The sequence below is a fragment of the Delphinus delphis genome, chromosome 2 (genome assembly GCF_949987515.2).
Source record: "Delphinus delphis chromosome 2, mDelDel1.2, whole genome shotgun sequence".
Classification (NCBI taxonomy): domain Eukaryota; kingdom Metazoa; phylum Chordata; class Mammalia; order Artiodactyla; family Delphinidae; genus Delphinus; species Delphinus delphis.
In genome coordinates, this window is record NC_082684.1 from 146,963,977 (window position 1) to 146,988,354 (window position 24,378).

The 24,378-nt window shown below is 37.0% G+C and overlaps 2 protein-coding genes across 2 annotated transcripts in view; one reads left to right on the forward strand and one right to left on the reverse strand.

Moving 5' to 3' along the window:
* On the reverse strand, nucleotides 1-24,282 carry PIGB (phosphatidylinositol glycan anchor biosynthesis class B). Its single transcript, XM_060005934.1, has 12 exons — nucleotides 24,078-24,282; nucleotides 22,307-22,442; nucleotides 21,762-21,879; nucleotides 18,033-18,137; nucleotides 16,314-16,444; nucleotides 13,620-13,760; nucleotides 12,282-12,333; nucleotides 6,983-7,194; nucleotides 6,299-6,363; nucleotides 3,705-3,918; nucleotides 467-647; nucleotides 1-138 (listed from the first exon to the last, which is right to left on the reverse strand). The coding sequence occupies exons 1-12, from the start codon at nucleotides 24,208-24,210 to the stop codon at nucleotides 1-3; spliced, it is 1,626 nt and encodes a 541-aa protein (XP_059861917.1). The 5' UTR covers nucleotides 24,211-24,282.
* CCPG1 (cell cycle progression 1) overlaps nucleotides 1-24,378 on the forward strand; it is a 65,489-nt gene that overhangs the window by 38,630 nt on the left and 2,481 nt on the right. The gene's annotated exons all lie outside the window — the stretch shown is intronic.

Sequence of the window (24,378 nt, forward strand, 5' to 3'; positions counted from 1 at the left end):
TCATGTTTGGTTGAGTTTCCCTTTTAACTTCCGTTCATAGACGTATATGTGACTTCCAGTTCGACGCTCCGGAAAGTGAGTGTGGAAGAAAACAGCAGTTCTCTCATACTTGTTTGAAATTAGGAAAGGATTTATTTCCTAGAAGTAAATAAATGTTTAAGTAAATAAAGGCTGCATTTTGCTGAGTACTGTTTCAAGAATTTAAGAATGACCTATTTGTTCTTCTGAAACCCTTTTCTTAATAAAATAATGCAATTTCTTAATAAAATAATTAACTCATGGTAAGTAACATATATTCCTTGGTAGTTATAGAACTAGGGCTGATTTGGACTAGGGAAAAGACCAGTTATAAAATATGGGTTGAAAGGGACCATAAAAAAAGTGATGTTGTCTATTTACCTGAGTGTTTGCTAAACCTGAGGTGAAATAAAAATACTGAGTTATACCTTTTTTCATGTTCCCTTACCTCCTCCAAGATGCTGAAGATGATCAAGTGAGTAGGCAGCGTTGAATCATTTTGAAACTCTCTATACAACCACTTTAAGGGATTTAGATAAAATATATCTGCTTCAACAAGATAATCACTTTTTCCAGTCAGGTCTGGGGGACACTGGAGAAATCTCATTGGAAGTGGGTGATGGACATGGCTATAAAAAGAAAGTTACCATTATAGTTACAAGAAGTAAAAAAAAAATTTTTTTCGTGAAAGTTTTCAAATTACTCTTAAGATACACTCACATAACAAAATGTGAAATCTGAATCTAAACTAGGTTCCAGTTAAGGTGAGGAGGCACACCTTTAATGCAGTTTTCTCAAAAATGGAGAATATGATTCTCACACTGTGTACCTGTGCAGTAACTTCAAGTCCAAACTAAAGAGCAAAACTCCATTTCAGGGCAGGAAGTAGGTCAGCAGCCTGTGGGACTCAGTAGTCTATAACATTAGTATGCTGTTCCAGGGATGCATGGGGCCTTTGGGACCGGGTATGTTGCTTGTTAATAAGAGTAATATCTGGCAAAGTAGAAAACTGATCATGAACCAGAAAGGATTCTTTTCCTCTTTCTGCTTTGAATCCTTACATGACAAGTTTTTCCTTTTTTTTCTTAAATATTTATATAAGTAAGATTTAGTAATAGAGAGCAACATGGGTTCACTGATAAAAATTCAAATAAGTAATGGTTTTACTGTGGCATAGAAAGACTAGAGTGTATGTAAAAAAGATGGACTGATGAATCATAACAACTTAAGCCAGTTACTTGGGCCATGCAAAAAGCCATGTTTACAACTTTGCCTCAGGAAAATTAATATAGGGACTTCCCTGGTGGCGCAGTGGTTAGGAATCCACCTGCCAGTGGGACACGGGTTCGATCCCTGGTCCATGAAGATCCCACACGCCACGGAGCAACTAAGCCTGTGTGCCACAACTACCGAGCCTGTGCTCTAGAGCCCATGAGCCACAACTACTGAGCCTGCGTGCCACGACTACTGAAACCCGCGTGCCTAGAGCCTGTGCTCCGCGACGAGAAGCCACCACAATGAGAAGCCCGCGCACCGCAACGAAGAGTAGCCCCTACTCTCCACAACTAGAGAAAGCCTGCACGTGGCAACGAAGACCCAACACAGCCAAAAATAAATAAATTTATAAAAAGAAAAATTAATAAGTGATAAAAGTTTATTTTTATCTATGAAATGCATACAAAATAAATTTACACAAGACCTTAATACTTCATGACTGGGACTTCCCTGGTGGCTCAGTGGTTAAGAATCCACCTGCCAATGCAGGGGACACGGGTTCGAGCCCTGGTCCAGGAAGATCCCCCATGCCATGGAGCAACTAAGCCCGCGCTCCACAATTACTGAGCCTGCGCTCTAGAGCCCCTGCGCCACAACTACTGAGCCTGCGTGCCACAACTACTGCGCCTGTGTGCTGCCACTGCTGAAGCCCACATGCCTAGAGCCTGTACTCCGCAACAAGAAAAGCCACTGCAATGAGAAGCCAGCTCGTCACAACTAGAGAAAGCCCACATGCAGCAACAAAGACCCAACAATGCCTAAATAAATAAAGTTATTTCAAATACTTCATGACTTTTATAATTTTGAAGATGAAGGTTTTGCTTCAAGGGGAAAGCAGAAACTGAGAAAAAGCTGCCAGCCTTATATTCCAAAGTAGGTATCAGACTTTTTTTTCTTTTTTTTGTGTGCTCCATTTTGCAAGTTGAAAAAATGTAAGAGAAGAACTAGGTGAACTATACAAAGCCTAAGATATCAACCACTACAACCATGTATGGGAGAGCATCTTGGTGCCTCTAGAATTCCTGTTCTCTTCCGTGTTAACTCTACTGAGAGCATGGATGGAGAGTGAATCTCCCTCTCGCAGCTCTAGTCTTTTTGTGTGTGTGTGTTACGCGGGCCTCTCACTGCTGTGGCCTCTCCCGCCGCGGAGCACAGGCTCCGGACGCGCAGGCCCAGCGGCCATGGCTCACGGGGCCCAGCCGCTCCGCGGCATGCGGGATCCTCCCGGACCGGGGCACGAACCCGCGTCCCCCGCATCGGCAGGCGGACTCCCAACCACTGCGCCACCAGGGAAGCCCTCTAGTCTTTTTTATATAGTATAGGATCCTCAAGTTAAAGGGATACTTGGGGTCTTAAATCCATCTAACCTGTGGCTTTTGGTAGACATTTCCAAATTGCATATTAATGATTGGCATTAATGATTCAGTTAAGTACAGTATTCCAAAAGTGTTAAATTACCTTAAAATGACATCAAGTTTGATATTAAGTTGACTGTGCACATGGAAAAATAACTTCACATTGTTTAAAGCCAGATAGGTAAAGAATTTTCTAAAGGAAAGCTGTTTGCTTTGTCCTTTTACCCTTATTGGGCAATTGGTGAAGTAATACAGCTTCCTGAAATACAAGCATAGCGTCAATGATGTCTTTTTTTTTTTTTTTTTTTGCGGTACGCGGGCCTCTCACTGCGTGGCCTCTCCCGTTGCGGAGCACAGGCTCCGGACGCGCAGGCTCAGCGGCCATGGCTCACGGGCCCAGCCGCTCCGCGGCATGTGGGATCTTCCCAGACCGGGGCACGAACCCATGTCCCCTGCATCGGCAGGCGGACTCTCAACCACTGCGCCACCAGGGAAGCCCAGTGATGTCTTTTTAAACGTCCTGCATAATTAAAGGCAGTTTCAGTGTTATTTCCCAGACACACTTAATCCAAGCATTAGGATATCATCTAATTGAATTCCCTAATTTTTACAGGCAAGACAGCTGATATCCAAAGAGACTAAAAATACTGGTTTAAGACCAGGGCAACAGTACAACAGTAAATCTGGACTTGAATCCAGTGTTTTGAGATTATTTCAAAATTATGTAAATAATAAGATGTACGATAGGTTTGTACAGATCAATGATAAGTGAATTTCTTTACTAAGAGTACCATCAAATAAGCCTATATGGTATTTTAAACTACCTTTAAATAGTATAAAATATCATATAGGCTTTTGATCAGATTATTTAAATGTAAGTTGTTTTGAAAATAGAATATTAAAGTTTATTTAAAAGTTGTATATGATTTTCATTGACATAAATAGCAGTTTCAAATTTCTTATAATCATTTGATCAATTAATTTAAATCCAGGAATCCAAAAGGAATTTTAAAGTAGTTTTCGTAATAATAGCATATAGTGAACAAATTTTATTACCTATAATAAGGAGTAGAGTGACAAGGCATCATCATAAGTACTGAAGCTGAAGATATATTTGTATTGTTGTAACAGAGTTCTTGAATATTAGTCATGACATCAAGAGTACCTCGTTGATGAACTAAACCAGTATAGAGGGCAAAGAACATATTTGATAGAAACAGGAAACTTAGAGCTGGTTTCTTCCACAATTTCAGGTTGTTTAGGGAGTATCCTATATAAAGATAGACACACTGAATTGTAACACTGGTAATGTTTTGTTTTATAGCTAAGCAAATATTAACTGCAAATTATATTGGTAATCTTTCATGGAAGTGTAGTATAAGCTGTAATGCTGTCATGGACAAACAAGAAATCAGCAATACGTCATCTTTGTAATTTCTCTGACCATTCACTGTCACTATCCATTATCATCCATGTCTTGACCTTTTTCTAGAAAAAGGAATTGAGGTATAGCAGAAAGATTATGGCTAGAGAGTCTAACAGAAACAGATTTGAATTCTAGCTCTGGAATTAGTTTCCCTATCTTCCCTAACAGTACCTTTTTCAAGTATTAAAAAAAAATGTTATGTCCAGTGCCTGTCCTGGTACATAGTTGCTAAACAAACAGGACTGGTATTTATTCCATTTACCTATCACTTTAATCTCCAAGCACTAGCAATGGATGTGTACATACAGGTCTCAGTAATTCTGGAGGAAGTATAACAGAATATCCTCTTAGAAAAATACACCACTAAGCTCCTGGGAGATTTTCAGTGGTCAGTTTATGAGTGGTGGCATGGATCTCTTTCTGGAAGAGAACGATTTATGTTTTATTATTATTTTTTTCTTTCATTATAGTGTTGGACAATTTGGAGATGCTAAACAATTTTTCTTTTTTAATTTGTAAAAGTAATTCTTGTATGTGGCAAAACAAAACAAAAAAACCACTTTGCTAAGGAAATCTATATTTTCATTTTCCATAGTGAGAAGTCAGATAATGCCAAAAACAGTAACCTTTAAGAGCATTATTAGCATTTTATTTAGAGAGGGAGACAAATAACAAAACCACCACCTAAAAGAGTGTAAGTGATTGCCTCTGAGTATGGTAATGGGAGGGAGGGCAGGGGAACCACCGTTCTTTAAAAATCCTTATCTGACTTTTGAAACAGTACCTGTGCAGTTTTGCTAAAAAGATAAGCATATGGAAAAACAAAGTGGCCTAATCAGAGACCAGCAAGTCTGCACTGGCCACTGTAGTAAAAACAGATTAAGCAGAAACCCAACCCAAGATCCTGCCACTTAAAGACTTACTCTTTTGGAATGGGAATGAGAATTCAGACAACTCAGTCTTTAAAACACTCTGTAAAGACAGAGCAGAGAAGTGGAATGCTGGAAAAACCAGATTATAAAAATGGAATGAAACCAAGTTCGTAAATTAACCAAACCAAACGTGCACAGAAATATTTGTCCTCCAGTAGTCTGGCAATGCTTACCTGGGTGAAAAGCAAACAATTATAACTCTAACTCAAGTTATTGTAAAAAAAAAAAAAAAGTTTAAATCTGAATAGTGATTTGTGAACATATTTGCTCTGCTAAATGGTCCCACTGTTCTTAAAACTTGCCAAATAGCTCTTAGATGCTTATATTTTTATTTGTGCCTGCATTTGTATATGAAGTAAGACTATAAATAGGACAATAACTTTGGTTTCAGAACTTTAGATGTTTCAAATACATAGATGTGTATGTTTGTGTCTAAATTGAAGAGACTACATCTGAGATCTGCAGGAGATCACTTATACTTGGTCAAAGAAGGCTGCTTAACTCGATGGGTTGTTCGGAGGTTTTTTTTTTTTTTTTAAGTAAAAAGTTTGGTACCATTAACTTCCCAGTTTTTCTGAGCCTCCAGGCCCAGTTGATTACTCATTTCTTCCCTCCTTAGTCCAGTGATTTTTTTAGTGATTATTATTTGAAGGAAGCCAACACTCATTCTGAATTAAACTTGAAGTTAATAAAGTTTTAATTCGTAAATTTTCCAAACCAACCAATGAAAAAATTCATATTTTCCAGAGCCGAGTAATATAAGACTTTTTAGCAGCCATAAGTAAGAAACTTACTGAAAAAAACCTAGTGGAAAAATAGAGAAAAGATTAAAAACTAAGTCAGAGGTGTGAATCACTTTAAAAATTGCATATGCATTAGAGTGAGTCTTGAAGGGATAGATGTGTGTAAAGCATTAAAAACTAGTTTCAGTGTACATTTTTCATTTGTGGAATGTAGAACTTTGTAGTTTAACCATAAATTTAAATTAGCTATTCTAAAATAGACATGTTGTATTACTTTTTAGTGGAAGATTTCTGACAGCCAGAAACACCACCACCAAAAGGTGTTATGGATACTGGATCCTTATGTTTTTGTCTCACAGGACACAGGAAAAAGGATATTTAGGCTGCAAAAAGGGAATGCTGCAGTAATATACTCAATTTGTAATTAAGGAGCAATTCTTATTTAGCCTAGTAGAAAATAAATAATATTTTAGAGTTTAATAAGCATTGATTGTCTTTTAACTGTTTCTTTATAATTGGTTTTTTTCTCTATTATATGAAAATACTTACCACAGAACACCATACAAAATGGTAAAACTGGATAGATAAATCTGAATTCTTTGTGGCTCAACATGCTATAGTAAAAAAAGATATTCAAAGAAAATATTATTTTTTTATATTAAATGATGGTTTGAGAAGTTAATGTATTTAAAAAGAATATAATTAACCTGATCTGTTTTTGTAATTACTGAGACTGAATTTCATGCTTTAGGAATCAGTCTCATTCTTCTTTAGTTATAAGGTGATGATGATGTGTTAAAAGTAATCCTAACATTTGATGTCAATGCGATATTCTAAAGTACAACTGCATTCTAAAAAAAGGATTTCTATTACCAATCCAAGTAAGTTATATTACTCAAATTTCAAATAAAGGCGCATACATTTTCAAAATATTTCTCTGGTCCTTCAATACTTAAAATTTTGGCAGTTTCTGTTTTTTAAAAGCAAATACAATTTGTTCAACCTCTTTAAAAATTGAATGTATCCATCCATATTAAGCAAACTGTATCAGAAGTATTCAGTCTGTCTGAGTACCAGCATAATTATTACATTTTCCATCTGCTAAATAATCCCCACTAACAAATCATAAGAATTAATGCACCTACAAAAGATAAACAGTTTACCTTTTAAATAATTTAGTTAACTTCTTGGTAACATTTAAGTAGTGAACTATTTGAATAAATAAAATCTTACCTATAAACTAGCAGTGTCCACAGCACAGTCACCAAAAATATCCTGTACCTCTTTGGGGCTAGAAGGCAGCCATGAATAAAGAAGGGTAAGTGAGTACCCAGGACAGCTGGAAATCCTTGACTGAAGTACCAGTGCCATGGATGAGAACCATAAAATGATCCCACATTCTGCAGCACGTTAAATTTCAAAAAATTATATTGAACCAGAGTCCACTGGCATCATCGAAGGAAAAAGAAATAGAAATGTGTTAGTGCCAAGTATGAATCTTTGGCATTAGGAAATTTGGCTGAATCATGAAATTAAATCAGAGTGAAGTCTAAACACCAGACCGTAGTTTATATTAATAATTTTGAATATGAACTAATTTAAAAAAAATAAATTTATTATTTTTGGCTGTGTTGGGTCTTCGTTGCTACTCTACGTTGCTCTGCATGGGCGGCTTCACACTGCAGTGCCTTCTCTTGTTGCGGAGCATGGGCTCTAGGCACACGGGCTTCAGTAGTTGTGGCATGCTGCCTCAGTAGTTGTGGAGCCCAGGCTTAGTTGCTCCGCGGCATGTGGGATCTTCCTGGACCACAGCTTGAACCCGTGTCCCCTGCATTGGCAGGTGGATTCTTAACCACTGCGCCACCAGGGAAGCCTGAACTCAGTCTTCTTTATATATTCTTTTCCATTATGATTTATCATAGGATACTGAATATCGTTCCCTGTGCTATACAATAGAACCTTGTTGTTTACCTATTATCTATATAATAGTTTGCATCTGCTAATCCCAAACTGCCAATCCTTCCCTCCCTACTGGCAACCATAAGTCTGTCCTCTATGTGAGTCTGTTTCTGTTTTGTAGATAAGCTCATTTGTGCCATACTTTAGATTCCACATATAAGTAATACCATATGGTATTTGTCTTTCTCTTCCTGACTTACTTCACTTGGTATGATAATCTCTAGTTCCATCCATGTTGCTGCAAATGGCATTATTTCGTTCCTTTTTACGGCTGAGTAGTATTCCATTGTGTGTGTGTGTGTGTGTGTGTGTGTGTACACATACCACATCTTTATCCATTTATCTGCAATGGACATTTAGGTTGTTTCCGTGTCTTGTGAATAGTACTGCTGTGAACATAAGGGTGCCTGTATCTTTTTGGATTAGAGTTTTGTCTGGATATATGCCCAGGAGTGGGACCGCTGGATCATATGGTAATTCTATTTTCAGTTTTCTGAGGAAACTCCATACTGTTTTCCACAGTGGCTGTACCAACTTACATTCCCACCAACAGTGTAGGAGGGTTCCCTTTTCTCCACACCCTCTCCAGCATGTATTGTTTGTGGACTTTCTGATGATGGCCATTCTGACTGGTGTGAGGTGATACCTCATTGAAGTTTTGATTTGCATTTCTCTAATAATAAGCAATGTTGAGCATCCTTTCATGTGCCTGTTGGCCATGGCTTCTTTAGAGAAATGTCTATTTAGGTCTTCTGCCCATATTTCAATTGGGTTGTGTCTTTTGTTGTTGTTGAGTTGTATGAGCTGTTTGTATATTTTGGAAATTAAGCCCTTGTCAGTCTCATTGTTTGTAAATATTTTTTCCCATTCTGTAGGTTGTCTTTTCATTTTGTTTATGGTTCCTTTGCTGTGCAGAAGCTTTTAAGTTTGATTAGGTCCCATTTGTTTATTTTTGCTTTTATTTCTGTTGCCTTGGGAGGCTGACCTAAGAAAACGTTGGTATGATTTATGTCAGAGAATGCTTTGCCTATGTTCTCTTCTAGGAGTTTTATGGTGTCATGTCTTATATTTAAGTCTTTAAGCCGTTTTGAGTTTATTTTTGTGTGTAGTGTGAGGGTATGTTCTAAATTCATTGATTTACATGCAGCTGTCCAACTTTCCCAGCACCACTTGCTGAAGAGCCTTTTTCCCATTGCATATTCTTGCCTCCTTTGTCAAAGATTAATTGACTGTAGGTGTGTGGGTTTATTTTTGGGCTCTCTGTTCTGGTCCATTGATCCATATATCTGTATTTGTGCCAATACCACACTGTTTTGATTACTGTAGCTTTGTAGTATTGTCTGAAGTCTGGGAGGGTTATGCCTCCTGCTTTGTTCTTAAGGATTGCTTTGGCAATATTGGGTCTTTTATGGTTCCATATAAATTTTAGGGTTATTTCTTCTAGTTCTGTGAAAAATGTCATGGGTAATTTGATAGGGATCACATTAAATCTGTAGACTGCTTTAGGTAGTATGGCCATTTTAACAATCTTAATTCTTCCAATCCAAGAGCATAGGGTATCTTTCCATTTCTTTGAATCGTCTTCGGTTTCCTTCATTAATGTTTTATAATTCTCAGTGTATAATTCTTTCACCTCCTTGGTCAGGTTTATTCCTAAGTGTTTTATTTTGGGGGGTGCAATTTTGAAAGATTTTTTTTTTTTAATTTATTTTGGCTGTTTTGGGTCTTCGTTGCTGCATGCGGGCTTTCTGTATTTGTGGCAAGCAGTGGCTACTCTTCATTGTGGTACGCAGGCTTCTCATTGTGGTGGCTTCTCTTGTCGCGAAGCACGGGCTCTAGGCACACGGGGTCAGTAGTTGTGGCTCGTGGGCTCTAGAGCGCAGGCTCAGGAGTTGTGGTGCATGGGCTTAGTTGCTTCTCAGCGTGTGGGATCTTCCCAGAGCAGGGCTTGAACCCATCTCCCCTGCATTGGCAGGCAGATTCTTAACCACTGCGCCACCAGGGAAGTCCCAGATATTGTTTTTTGACATTCCCTTTCTGATATTTCATTGTTAGTGTAAAGAAATGCAACTGATTTCTGTATGTTGATCTTGTATCCTGCTACCTGCTGAATTCGTTTATCAGTTCTAGTAGTTTTTAGGTTTTTCCATATATAGTATCATGTCATCTGCATATAATGACAATTTTACCTCTTCCCTTCCAATTTGGATACCTTTTATTTCTTTTTCTTGTCTGATTGCTCTGGGTAGGACTTCCAATACTGTGTTGAATAGAAGAGGTGAGAGTGGGCATCCTTGTCTTGTTCCACATTTTAGTGGGAAGGCTTTCAGCTTTTCACCATTGAGTATTATATTGGCTGTGGGTTTGTCAAATAGCTTTTATTATGTTGAGATATGTTTCTTCTATACCCACTTCGGTAAGAGTTTTTTATCATCAGAGGAAGTTGAATTTTGTCAAATGCTTTTTCTGCATCTATTAGGATGATCATGTGGTTTCTGTCTTTTTGTTTATGTGGTATATCACATTGATTTGCATATGTTGAACCATCCTTGTGAACTTGGGATGAATGCCACTCCGTCATGGTGTATGATCTTTTTTAGGTGTTGTTGGATTTGGTTTGCGAATATTTTGTTGAGAATTTTTGCATCTATATTCATCAAAAATATTGCCCTGTAATTTTCTTTTTTGCTGGTGTCTTTGTCTGGTTTTGGTATCAGGGTGATGATGTCGTCATAGACTATCTTTGGGAGTGTTCCCTCTTCTTCAGTTTTTTGGAAGAGTTTGAGAAGGATCAGTATAAGCTCTTCTTTGTATGTTTGGTAGAATTTGCCTGTGAAGCCATCTGGTCCTGGACTTTTGTTTGTAGGAAGTTTTAAAATTACAGATTGTTTCACCTCTAGTGATTGGTCTGTCCAAATTATTTCTTCTTCTTTTTAAAAAATTTTTATTGGAGTATAGTTGCTTTACAAGGTTGTGTTAGTTTCTACTGTACAGCAAAGTGAATCAGCTATACATATATATATATCCTCTTTTTTGGATTTCCTTCCCATTTAGGTCACCACAGAGCCAGCACTGAGTAGAGTTCCCTGTTTTATACAATAGGTCTGTTTCTTCTTGATTCATTTTTGGTGGGCTGAATGTTTCTAGAAATTTGTCCATTTCTTCTAGGTTGTCAAATTTTGTTGGCATATAATTGTTCATAGTATTCCCTTATAGTTTTTTGTATTTCTGTGGTATCGGTTGTTATGTCTCCCCTTTTATTTCTTATTCTGTTTATTTGGGTTCTCTCTCTTTTCTTCTTGGTGAGCCTGGCCAGAGGTTTGTCAATCTTGTTTACCCTTTCAAAGAACCAGCTCTTGGTTTTATTGATTTTTTTCTATTTTTTTAAATCTCTATTTTATTTATTTTCTCTCTAATCTTTATTATTTCCTTCCTTCTGCTGACTTTAGGTTTTGTTTGTTCTTCTTTTTCTAATTCTTTTAAGTGGTAAGGTTAAGTTGTTTATGTGAGATTTTTCTTGTTTTTTGAGGAAGGGCTGTATCTTGGTGAACTTCCATCTAAGAACTGTTTCTGCTGCATCCCATAGATTTTGTATAGTTGTGTTTTCATTGTCATTTGTAATAACAATGAAATCATTCTTTATTAATTTTTTTATGTTCTAAGTACTAATGTGTTTTTTGTTAATTTGTGAAACACTGGGTTCTTGAGATTCAAGCAAGTATGAATAAATGTTATGACAGTGTTAAGTTTTACATACAACTGGACGTAAAGAGAATCCTTAAAAATAATTTTTATGAGTATATGTGTTTGGTACCCATATTAAAATTTTTACTGTTCTACCTTATGGCATCAGATATTACCTATTAAGATAAAGCTTTGAAAACATTGCAGTTTGAATTATAGCATAAAGTAGGTAATGACACAGCAGCTAACATTAAGTGCTCACTTGTGCCATGCAGTGTTGTAAGCGTTTTACATGTATTATTTCATTTAGTCTTCCAACCGTAAGAGACAGGTATCACAATTATTTCCAGATAAGGAAACTGGCAAGAAAGATACACAACTTGTCCAATGTCTTACAGCTAATAATGAGGGCACTAGGCCTCAGACAGTGGCATCTGATTCCAGAACCCATGAGTGACTTAAAAACAGGGAACTTAAAAACAACCAAAGGCATTACCAATAGTCATAAGATTAAAATGCCAAATCAGATGCTTAAAGAATATTCTGGTTAATTTGAATTCTGAATAATTGAGGTCAATTAAAATCATTTAAAAATTAACCTTTATTGTTACAAACCTGACAGAAATGTTCAGACCTGACAAAAATGCCTGAAAATGGATTCTTGAACTTCAATTAGGAATATACAATTCTGTTATATAGAAAGCACAGCAAAGTTAACCAAAGGCATATGCTAGTAGTTTTTTTCTAATATATCCCATATCATTAAAAAAATGATTTGATTATGCTCCCAGATATTCATGGATTAAAAAGTAAGGTTGAGTTTTTAGTGTTACAAATGATTACATTAAAATAGTTTTTTTTAAATAAAAAAAAACATAATTTTACTTACTTGACCAAAAAAAATACGATCAATTATCAGAGAGAAACTCAAAGTGACAAATCTGAAAAACAAAATAAAAGGGTGATTAACATTCTGAACTTGCTGAAAATCCAACAGTGGCATATGGCTTTGCAAAGTGCCCTGCATCAAAAGCCAGTTTAAAAATGCTTTAAAAGTTTTACCAACTGAATATCGTTTTGAAAGATCTTTCATTGACAGAAGCTATATTTAAGCAAACTTTTTAAAAGTAACAAACTCTGTATTATCTATTGCTGCATGACAAATTACCCCAAAATGTGGTAACCAAAAACTATGAACATTTATTATCTCAGTTTCTGTGGGTCCAGAATCCAGGCGCAGCTTAACTGGGTGTCTCTGACTCAAGGTCTCATAACTTGTCAGGATATTGACTGGGGCTGTAATTTCATCTGCAGGCTCTCATGATTTTTCCCTATAGCACTTATTGTCATTTGAGAAACATGTTAATCATATGTTTCTAGCTGTCTCCCCGCCACTAGAATGTATACTTCATGAAGGAATGGACTTTGTTTTGTTAAATTGCTGTATCTCCAGCATCTGGAACGACACCTAGCACATACTAGGATTAAATAAATATTTGCTGAATGAATGCATTACTTCCAAAACAATGCTAATAAATCTGAGAAATGACAACACTGGCAACTTAGCCACCGGATGATTTTGTCCTTTTTTAATAGCTACCAAAAACAACCTGTACAGAGTGAATACTAGTATATTAAAAAGATCACTGTTTTAAGAGTCAAAATGCATTCATCCCTTCAATAAATAATTATTTTGGATATTCTACTAGATACCTGGGATAATTCTGATCCTAGGAGCTCAAAATGTAGTTAAGAGGACCTGGGTTTCAATCCCATTTCCATCAGAGCAATCAACCCAGTGACACTGGCTATAATTCATTTTTAATTTCACCAAGCCCTCCATTTTCTGTATCACAAAGTAAAAACACCTACATTGCCTAGATCCAAGAATTGTGAAAATCAGGTAATATGTGAACACATATATTATAAAGCCCCATACAAATGTGAAGGAGTCAAGTATCTCTAAAAAAAAAAAATTTGAAAAATATTTAAGAAATAAAGCATAGGAAAGTTCTAATTTAGAAAGATTGCCAAGATCCTCACTTAAGCAAATTAAAATACTTCAGAATCACAAATAAAAATATAACATGTAAAATTGGAAATACTATGTTTCCTTGGTCTGACAATTCTCATTGACGTTAGAAGATGTAACTGACTAAAAGATGTAAAATCTTGTTTATAATTTATAGGTTTTTAAAATTAATATATGGATTGTAGCCATACTTACCCTACAGGTAAAAACTGATGTAGAATAAGATCAAGCTTTCTCTGTTCTTGCCAGAAATGTCTGAACAGCAAAGGTATCCACAGAATAACAGCTGTGGGACGAATTATAAAGGCAAGAGCCACCAGGGATGAGTACTTGACACTATAAGCAAGGAAAAGGTATTGTCAAGACAACTAGGAAATGAGTTCAGAAGTTATCTATTTACGCTGTGGTATAACATTTTTTTTTAAAACAATGAGAGCATTTTCCTTTTGGTATAAATAGCTATGTGAACCTGGGGAAGTTACTTAAACTTCTGGCTCTTAATTTTTCTCATCCATAAAGAGAGGTAATATGTAAGGTCTTTTCCAGCTTTAATATTCTAGTATTTTCAAGTAAGAAGTTATTCTGTGTCCTAATGTTTATCTTGTTTACTGAAAGGTATACCATCTTTTAACCGTACAACTCTGCCAGTCGCTTTCCTGGTGGAAAAATGATCAAGTCTCTCCTAAAGAGATAAAAGAGATAAAAGACAGTCCCCATTTTATAAGGAAAATCTGGGCACATGTGGTTTTGTTTTGAATGTAAGCTGGTAATTTTGTCCAACTGAAAGATGTGTATATACACCTGATTTTTTTAAAAAAAATCTTACTTATAAAACCCTATATGATCATGGATAGAAATGTGGGTTTTTACTATTAGGACTTCTCTCAATAAAGGGTTGAAGGCGAGCACCTGATAATTTAATCATGAGGACTACAGACAGTGGTAAAATAAAACAACTTTATGGTACCATTACATACCTATTAACTAATAAGTAACTATAAAGAAATTTCCAATGTTGGTGAAGATGTAACAGCAGGGATTTCAAGTTCAAATGCTTACAGAGACCAGATAAGTAATAAAAATTGTGTGATATTGGCTGCATGGGGGCTCTGATATCATCATGAAGGAATCCTGGCCCAAAATGTTAACAGGCCTTACATTTTTTTTCAAGAGGAACTAGAAATCCAGATTTTAGGTAAGATCTCCCAATTTAAAAACTTTGCCAAGTAGTTAAAAAACAAACACTGTGTAGGTGAAATAAAACATTTGTGGCTTGGTCTGACTTGCAGACAGCCTAATTGCAAATTCTGCTATAGTGAAACTACCTAGGGGATGCCCAGATATATCTAGGCCTACCTAACCTCACTCCAAATTTTCAGACTTGGATTTCTTACTCCTTTCTGAATATTTCTACATAAATTTCTTACTGGCATTCAAAATCAAACTGTATGAAATAAGCTCCACACCTTTCCCTCAAACCTATTTAGTGTCTAATGTTTAAGTTAATGGTATCACTCAGTTTCTCAGTCTTAAAATTTGGAGTCACCTTAAATAGAAACTTTTCATCCCACACATCCACTGTGTTTCCTCCCCATTCTCATTGCCATCATTTTACATCAAGTCCTCTCACTACTCTAGAATCTTTTCACAGTTGTGTCACTTGTTTGGAATCTTTTCATAGTCTTTTTTTTTAATTTCCCAGAAATATTACTTAATATCATTGTCAATCATCAGTACTTACTGAACACTTACTTTGTAATAGGTCATGTGCTATACGCTATATACTGTCCATAGAGTCTCATTTAATTCTTGAGAGCTGTTGTAATATTCTCATTTGATAGAAATCAATGTTTAGATATCCTCATCTATAGGTAACCTAAGTGAATGCCTATTCTTGCAGTCGAGAGTCTAATGCAGAAATGATCTTATTTGACTTGATCCTCCCAAAAACCTTACATATAAGGGAGAATGGATACTAGATTCCCAAATTTTCTTAACTAGATTCCCAAATTTTCTGGCTTATTCCCTTTCGGTATATCCTAAATACTGCTACTAAATCAGATTATGTCATGCTTCTCGAAAGCCACCAGTGGTAAGCTGCTACCTGTAAAGTCCAAATTCTGGAGAAAGGCAAAGTTCCATTCTAGCCTTATCCCTCATTCTTCTCTTCTCCCACACATCCTACCACACATTAGCTCCTCTGGACAACCTGCCCAGAATACAATGAAGCCCTTTTATAGCTCTGTGCCTTTTCTCATGTTCCCTTTGCTTGGTATTTTATACCAATTTATATAAACCCAAACCAGGTCCATATGTTTTCTATTTGCCCATCCAGATATGCTCTCTACTCTTCACCTGCTCAATATGCAGGGAGGCTGACCTTTATGGACTATATCAATGGGCTATCTTGCTTTTTGGCTTCTCATTAGTATTGGTTAACAGCAGGGCAGAAGAGTCAGGGTGTTTTATTCACCCTGCTCTTTCCTTGCTATGGTTAAAGGCTGGCTGTGCCCCTCTCCTGTTGGGGTCCTCTCAAAGTTACAGCTCTATGGATTTCAGTAACTTTCCTCTCCTTGCTCCTTGGGGCCAAAGGGTAATTGAAACTTCCTGTTGTGACTAGCCCTTGGGTACTATGGTATCCCCTTATTAGCTTTTCCAAACATTGTTTACACCTTTGTAAACAGTCCTTTTATTAAACTCTCCTTAATTATCTGGTTTGAGTATATCTCTTTCCTGCTATAATAAATACATCAACTGTGAATTTGTGGTTCTAAAAGCCTTCATGAGCATTAGGGGGTCCACTGGACATTGCAATATATTGATGATTTAAGATTTTTCAAAAGCATGCTTTAGAGTTTTGTACATAATTATAACAGTACTGTTACTCACCTGTTCATAAACTTTGAACCTTCCAAAGGATAGTAGAAAAGAGCAGTTATAGTGAGAACAGTTTCCATGGTGTTTGTAAGAGTTCTGGTACAGCAATACCACGTGAACCAAGAGCATAACTGGCAAAAAAACTAAGAACAATTATAAGCAAACGTATATGGAGTGGGAAATGGAAAAGCTTAGTATTCTAAGGAAAATAGCAAGCAAGTCTAAATAATGTTAAAAGTGGGCATGTCCAAACATTGTTTTTAAGAAGTTATATCAAGCACATCTATGATACCAGGTCTGTATTTGTTAAAGTTAAGTTCATACTTGCAGGTACATTTTTGTGGCATTGCATTTGATTTAAATCTCACTTCACACTAATAAAAGACATAAAACACAGATTCTTTGATGAGAGTTCAGAGAAGAATGAAATTCATAACTAGAGTCTCACAATCAGCATTCCTCCAATTGTCTTATATTACTGACAAGTATTTTGACTGATTTTTATTGACCTTGCTTGGAATGTTGTCCTGTTTCTTGGTGGAAAATTTAAGACAACGTAAGAGAGAAAAAATCATGACTATCAGGAAACATCATTAAATTTTAATTTGGAAATGGACTAAATTAATAAACCACTTTTTGGTGGAACACACAAACAGAAGCATCATTCAGTCTACAAAACAAATGCCTTAAAAGAAACTTATTAGTTCTTGCAAGGGTATTAAACATCGTACCAGCTTCCTATCTCTTCAAATACAGACTTTAAAATATGTTCCCAATTTTTGTGCAGTTAAAGGCTCTTCCTGAGCTAGAAGATCCTAGTGCTGCTACTTTGGAGGAAGGATTTCAAAGGCATTATGCCTTTGCCATTTTAGGTTCAGCCTTCGACAGTGTGTATTAAGCACAAATTAAAGAGATTGACTTAATCCTTGAATCAATTATCAAGGACTCAATCGCTAAAGCAATCTGTCTTTTTAATGCAAATCAACACACTACCTGCAGAAATATGTCCTATTAATAATAAATTGTTAATATTAATTAACAATATTTCAGAAATGTGTTGGTACATTGGTTACTTGGAATTTGGAACATATTTGCTAACAGAAATATAAAAAAGGCAGTAAGATTTCTAAGTTGGCTCATATAAGCTTACTTACGGTTTAAATGGGAAAATCCATTCAAGATTTGAATGGGAGTTTGAGAATCTATCTCCCCACTGTGAAATGAGCCAAATGACAAAAGACAGTCTTCTATACCACATTCTCTTGCAAAGTCCAGCTATTTCTACCATTCTAGCCAGAAGAGAAAGAGTGCATCAGTGAAAAGATATGTCTCAGGTAGCTGGAGGAAGAGTGAACAAGGGTTGTAAACAGCTGAGGTGATCTGTGAGGTAGGCAGTGGTTTAGAACTATTCCTACTGAATATTATGGAAAGTGAGGCAAGGACTCAGTTCCGAGTCATGGTGCTTCCCAAGGCTGGGTCCTAGGGTTTAGCCTCTCATAGTGTTGGAGGGTATCAGTGGCTTCTGCCACCTAGGGCTCATTCAGAAGGAGAGAGATAGCATGTCCACTTGCATTTTACTGTTCTTAATTATGGAAGTACCCCTATAAAGTTGTACAAATTACCTTCAGAAACTGTTTTGGGAATCAATCATATTGACTGACCTGTTCATGTGCTTCATGCTTGTAGGAATGAAGTAACTGACATACAGTTTCTAAAGTGTTTAGGACTTACCACCCATCTTGCCACTTGCTGATTTTCTAGTTGCTTCATTAATGAGTAAAGCCTCAAGTCTGCTATAGCAGACAGAAGTGCTTGGGCAAGTCTAGGAATCCAAATCTTCATTAGTTAAAAAAAAAAAAAGATATTAAAAACATCTGTTGGTTCATACTTTAAAATCATAAGAAATCAACAAGCTGACCCAACTATCAATCGAAAGCCATTCTTAGTTTAAAAAAAAGATATATTATTCCATTCTTCTGCAAAAATAATTTATACGTTAAAAATTACATTAATTTTCATGGAAATACCAAAAGGTAGTTTTCTCATTCTCATTCTCTCTGTAATATATATATATTACAACACTACTAATTTTAAATAGCCAGCAGACCATTTCATTGTGTGAAGGTTCTATTTTAGAAGCACATATAGTTCTTTTCAGTAGTATAACAGTAGGTAATTTTTTATGAAACATTTACCCTACTGTATGCTAAGTATGGTACTAAGTACTTTATGTATATCAGCTGATTCAGTGCTTCTAACAGGTACTGTTTTATAAATGAGAAAACTGAGGCATAGAGAGGTTAATTTCCCCAAGGCTGCAGAGCTAGTTAGTGTGGAGGTCAGGATTCAAACCCAAGTCAGCCTGACTCCAAAGCTCTTAGCTACTAAGTTACATTGCTCCCCTATCCTACGACATAGATAATAAAATAATGTTACTTTTTTTTTAAAGCTTTAAGTAATCTATAATTACAGAAACATGTAACATGGTATCCAGTCAGATGACACTAAAGAATAAGAGTAAAAAGAAAGAGTAAATGTATTATAACTTAATTACAGTTAATGATTCTAATGTTATACATTAGCATCTTTGAGTTTTAAAATGTGTCACAGTTATTAACAAAGTAACACTTGCTGGTAGATCACAGCTTAATTTTAGTTTGCTCAAAAGATGTGTTTCTAAAAATTTATATGTAAATCTGTATTTTTGTTGGATCAAACTTCACTAATTTTACATTATAATTAGAGCCGCTTTACTTTCAGTTGTCAGTGGCTTCTAACACTTTAGCTTTACATCCTTTATCAATAATCTGTAAATAAATGTTTAAATCTTAGAGTTAAAGGTACATTGTACTTCATAATTCCACATAAACTGTGCACTGTAAAATACAGTAAGAGGCACCTCTGTACTCACCTTCTGTTTGCCCTGCATAAGAATCTGTAAGCTTCCTCCTCACCTCCCAGGTATGAAAGTACTTCATGTAAAAAGTTAATTTTGCTACAGACTTAATAGGAGCTGAGTGTTGAGGTAGCCACTAAAAGACTAAAAGGATTCTTGTGCACTGAGAGAAGTATAGTATTTATGAAGTTAATGGTCTCACTATATTCTGAGCTAGCTTTCAATATTGTGTTCAGTTTCGAGACCCACATATTAAGATGGACATTAATAAATTACAAGATGTTTAGAGGACATTATCTGATTATGAGGTTTAGAACTGGAGATTATTTATCCTGGATAAATAAAACTTTTTTGAAGGGTTGTCATGTAGAAATCTTGAATTTAAGAGAAGGTAGATTTTAGCTCAACACAAAAATAAGTGGAGTTGTAAATTCCCAGTTATTAGCAGTCTCTCCAGACTTTTAAGATATCATTTTCCAGGTTATAAGGACCTGACCAGAATTAAACAGTTACACATGGCTTCTGGAAAATAACAACTAGGGCAGTGGGGTAAAGAGGAGCAGGAACATGCCAGGGGTAAACCCTGAAGGTGAGGCCTGTGTTGGCGGCTTACCTTTCTACACTCCTGCTCTTTAAGATCCTCCTCCCTTAAGCTCTAGGAGCCACATGCCCTTGTGCCATCTCCTGACTGTTCAAAGCCCCCACTGTGGTACTCCCACAGGTCTCCCTTCTTATCCCTCTTTCTTCTCACATATTCTAAGCCAGCGCTGTCCAGTAGAAATGCAATGTGAGCCACATACCAAATTTTAAATTTTATAGTAGTCAAAAAGTAAAAAAAAAAAAAAAATCTCTAACAGGTAAAATTAATCTTAGTGCTTTTGTTTAACTCATTATATCTAAACTATCATTTCAACATTTAATCTATATAAAAGTTACAGAAATAGTTCACATTCTTATTTTGTATTAGTTCTTTGATGTCTGGTATGTATTTTACACTAATAGCACTTCTCAATTTGGACTAGCTGCATTTCAAGTCTTCAGTAGCCACAGGTGGCTAGTGGTTACCATATTGGACAGCAGAGCTTTAAGCCATCCCTAGTTCTTTTCACACACCTTACGCAATTTAGAGAGAAGCTATCTGGAAAGAACACTAGGCTGTAAATAAGTAGACCTAGGATCTAGTTTTAGCTTTTAACATGCTGTGACTTTGGTCTATTTTCTTCATCCCTTCTCTGACCCTTCTAGTTTCAAAATTGTATAATCTATATTTTAAAATAATCAATATGAGAGTATGAATGACTGATAGCATCATAATGGTTCTCTATCTGCTGAAGTTCCAGGTAGGATAGAGGTTTTTTCAGGGGTGGAGGGGTATTGGAGTGGGGTGGGATGGGGACGAGAGGAGGTTTCCTTTAAATCACAAAATGGCCAGGTGGGTCAGCTACAGGTTGAGGGCAGTGGATTGATCGTGGAGGAATAGGAAGTTTTTCAATCTTGAAGACTCCTTCATTCATAATATAACCTACTTTCTGGGATGTTATATATATTTGCCCTGTTTCAAGTGTTTATGAATATCCTTCTTGATCTAGAAGCTAGTGGGTAGCCCTGAGAGAAGGAAAGAGAATTCATAGTTCCTAACTTCTACATGTGTTAACTGCTCTCAATTTTCCTTCCCTGTGATATTCCCAAATGAAGCATCAATTTTACCGATATGGTCCTGTTTCTCAATAATGGGTAATCAAATATCGTTGCAAAGGGGAGGGTACAATACAGCCTAAGAAAACCAAAACAAAACAAAACCCAAAACTCCAGAACCTCAGTGTCTTTCCAGGCTTCAAAAAACCCTTCAGGATTTAGACTGCCTTTGGAATTCTGGGCCACTTCCCTAACAGAAAATGGGGAAGGCCCAAACTTCTGAGTCCAGCTTGATGATAGCTTAAAGATATTGAGAATGAGGTTAGAAAAACTTTTGCACCATTAGTTCTTTTGTATCCTCTCCTGGTGACTGACCCCCAAAGTTCATGATCTAGGGATTACAACCCTGCTCACTATTGATGGCTAATTACTACATAGCACAATGATTGTATATATCACTATATTTTTGTCAAATTAATTTTCCTAATTTGTAATTTCAACACTAAATCCTGAGTGGGTTTACATGTATTTAGTCTTCATAGGCTCATATAACATGATCTTCTGCTCACAAGTTAAAAAAAGCAAGATACAACACTGCTCTTAAGTGATTGTTTTATGACGGAAATTTACTTCTAAAGTACGAATAATATATAATGTAGTCATTCTGAGAGTCTGTATATCTTAACAGGATTGCTCACAGCAGAACACTTTCGTGCTCAGTCTTATGTTTTAGCACATATTGAACAGTTACACATCACAGTGTGTCTTTGAACCCTGGGCTTCCCAGATGCGGTCTGAGTTTAGCAACAGTAGTCTTTTAAAAACAAACTTCATGATACCAATATTATCATTTAGTTAATATACATTAACCTTAAAGGGATGGAATAAATCTGTTAATGACTATTTTGATTACTTTTATTTAAACTTACCAGCAACTGAACACTATCTTTCCCCAAAAGGTGCAGAATCTTGTATATGCTTGCAAAGATTAAGGGGTAAGTGTAACCCCTCAATCTTTCTCTCCATTCCCAAGTCAAATAACCATAATTAGTAATATTAAGGATTAATGTTAAATAGCACTGAAACAAAACCTCTTTTCAGTTCTATATATAAAACACTTTTATTTTTTGGCAAAGAAGCTTAAAAAAATAGTATTTTACACTGGATATCTGAAGTAAAAATGCAGTTGGCCAACTAAACTGTTAACTTCTTCAAAGCAGGAATGCATTTTTTACTTCATCTATATCCTCCACATTACTGAACCCTTTGGGAATATATGCTAAAGGCTGAGTCAGGTACACTAACATCAAAGAAAGATATAGAAGAAATATTAGCGTAAAATAAGGGCACACTTTTATAAGTTAAAATTATTTGGAGAAAATATGGAAGATTTATTGAAAATATGTCATGGAGCTGACACAGTTCCTAAGATGAATACACATTTCTAGTCCAGAAAAGAAACTACAAAGGATATTTGAAAACCATGTGATGTGCAACTTCAAGAGACTGCCAATATTCATCTGGAACAAAACTTGTTTGGACTAAAAAGCAGTTACATATTCGTAATGCTATGGTAAACAAGACCAGATAAATGTTTTCACCAAGAAGATCTGAAAAAAAAACAACAACAAAAAATGAACAAACAGGTAATTGTAGCACAAAAGTCAGGCAAATTCCAGTTGGGGAACTAAAATCTGCTGCTCTGGTTGGCCCCTTGCTCAGGTTCTGTTAAAGCAGTGGTGAACTCTGGCCCCTCCACACTACTCTCAAAGCAGACCTGGGTGGAAAGTTAGACAAAGGCCAGAGCTTCACCAATCTTTCTGGCAACTTATTAATATAAAGAGAATATTAAGATACATTTTGAAAAAGATTGGGTTAACTAAGGCCTTAGGCTAATTAGGTTATCCTATATGTATATCTAATGAAAGAAACCAGCTAACAAATTACTAACATAGGAAGGGACACTTTGTATAATGTGCATATACTAGCATATAAAATGGTCCTCTATGCATTTTAAAATAGTCCTTACTGATACTTTCTATATGCTAGGCACTGAGTTCGTTCCTTTACATGCGCTATCTCATTTAGTCCTCAATGCTATGGGGAAAATATCATTAGCCCTATTTTATATATGAGGAAACTGAGGCTCAGAAGTTAAACTGCCTTCTCCCAAGTCAAACGGTTGTAAATAAACAGGATTCAAAACCGGGTCTGTATGTTGACTCCAAAGCCCTGCTCTTAATCACAAATGGACTGCCTGTAGACAATATTTTTTTTAATGTGAATTTAGTTGCCAACATTTAAAAATCAGGTTTTATATTAACATCTGTATTGCAGCGTATCAAAACTCTAAGATCTGGCAACACAGAGCTCAACTAGGAACAACTGGCTGGTACTGAAATATAGGGTGCTTTGACTTCTTATGTATATAATATTTAGCCTTGCCTGTCCGGCCTCCTGAGGACTTGAGTTTGCAACCTGCCTCTGATCCACTGTGAGTCTTTGCTAACATTCCGGGTTCCTGCCACTCTCCTTCCTTCTTCTCCAGGAACACATTTTAAATGTTTCTCAGACAACTGGTACGTTCAACACCACATACATGCCCCTTCTGAACTTTCATCTTTCAGAAACAAACCTCCCGACTGCACTGTATCTGCTGTCCGAAAACCTTGTTCTTTCCTTTCCTTCTCTCTAGTCCGTAGACTCAGGCAGAAGAAACTGTACTCAGAAGTGGCCCTTGAACAACCGCCCTTGGCACATAAGAGGCGCACAATAAATAATGAATGAGGAGCCCATCTTTATAGTAAATACCCCTCCGACAGATCAAAATCCCACTTGCTGGGATGATTTTTCTCCTGTCAACATTACATCAGGACCAAAGAAAAGGCGGAGGGGGCAGTGAAGAAAAAGCAGTGCGGCGGGGGGTCAGACCTGGTCCCACTCCAGGAATCAGCCCCTCCGTAGCTACGAAACCTCGGGAACACTGGGCCAGGGTGACGACCCCCTCTCTGAAAAGGGGATGGCCACATCATGCCTACTCACTTCACACGGCTGCGGGGAGGACGGCACAAAATAATGCAGAATACACCGCCGCGCAAACGACAGGGATCGAGGATCCCTTCTCGAAAGCAAAGTGATTTCTTGCCCCTGCCCCCCCCCCCCACCCCAGCAGATGGAGCCCTCGCTCAGTGTCGGCGATTTCCCGCCACCGCCACTCCGCTCGTCTTCCACACCCACTCACTCACCTCCGCCGTGCCCAGTGCTCTTCTGCTGGCTGAGGTACAAGGTGGACTTTCTCGTTCTCAGCTTCATCTTCTCGTGGGGGCGGTTCTGGAGACCACGGAAAAAGAGGCTGCCGCCGCCGCCCTCTCGCTCCATCCTGCATCTGCTTCTAGGTCTGCTGGGGACGGCCAGCCGTCACCGTCCCCAGCCCTGGGTAGCTGAAGCAGCGCGCTCTTCCGCCCACTAAGTTTGGCCTTTGCGAGCTGCCGTCTCTGGCAGGCGCGGAGGTAGCCGGGAAAGGCTAACTTGGTTACGCCCACGCCA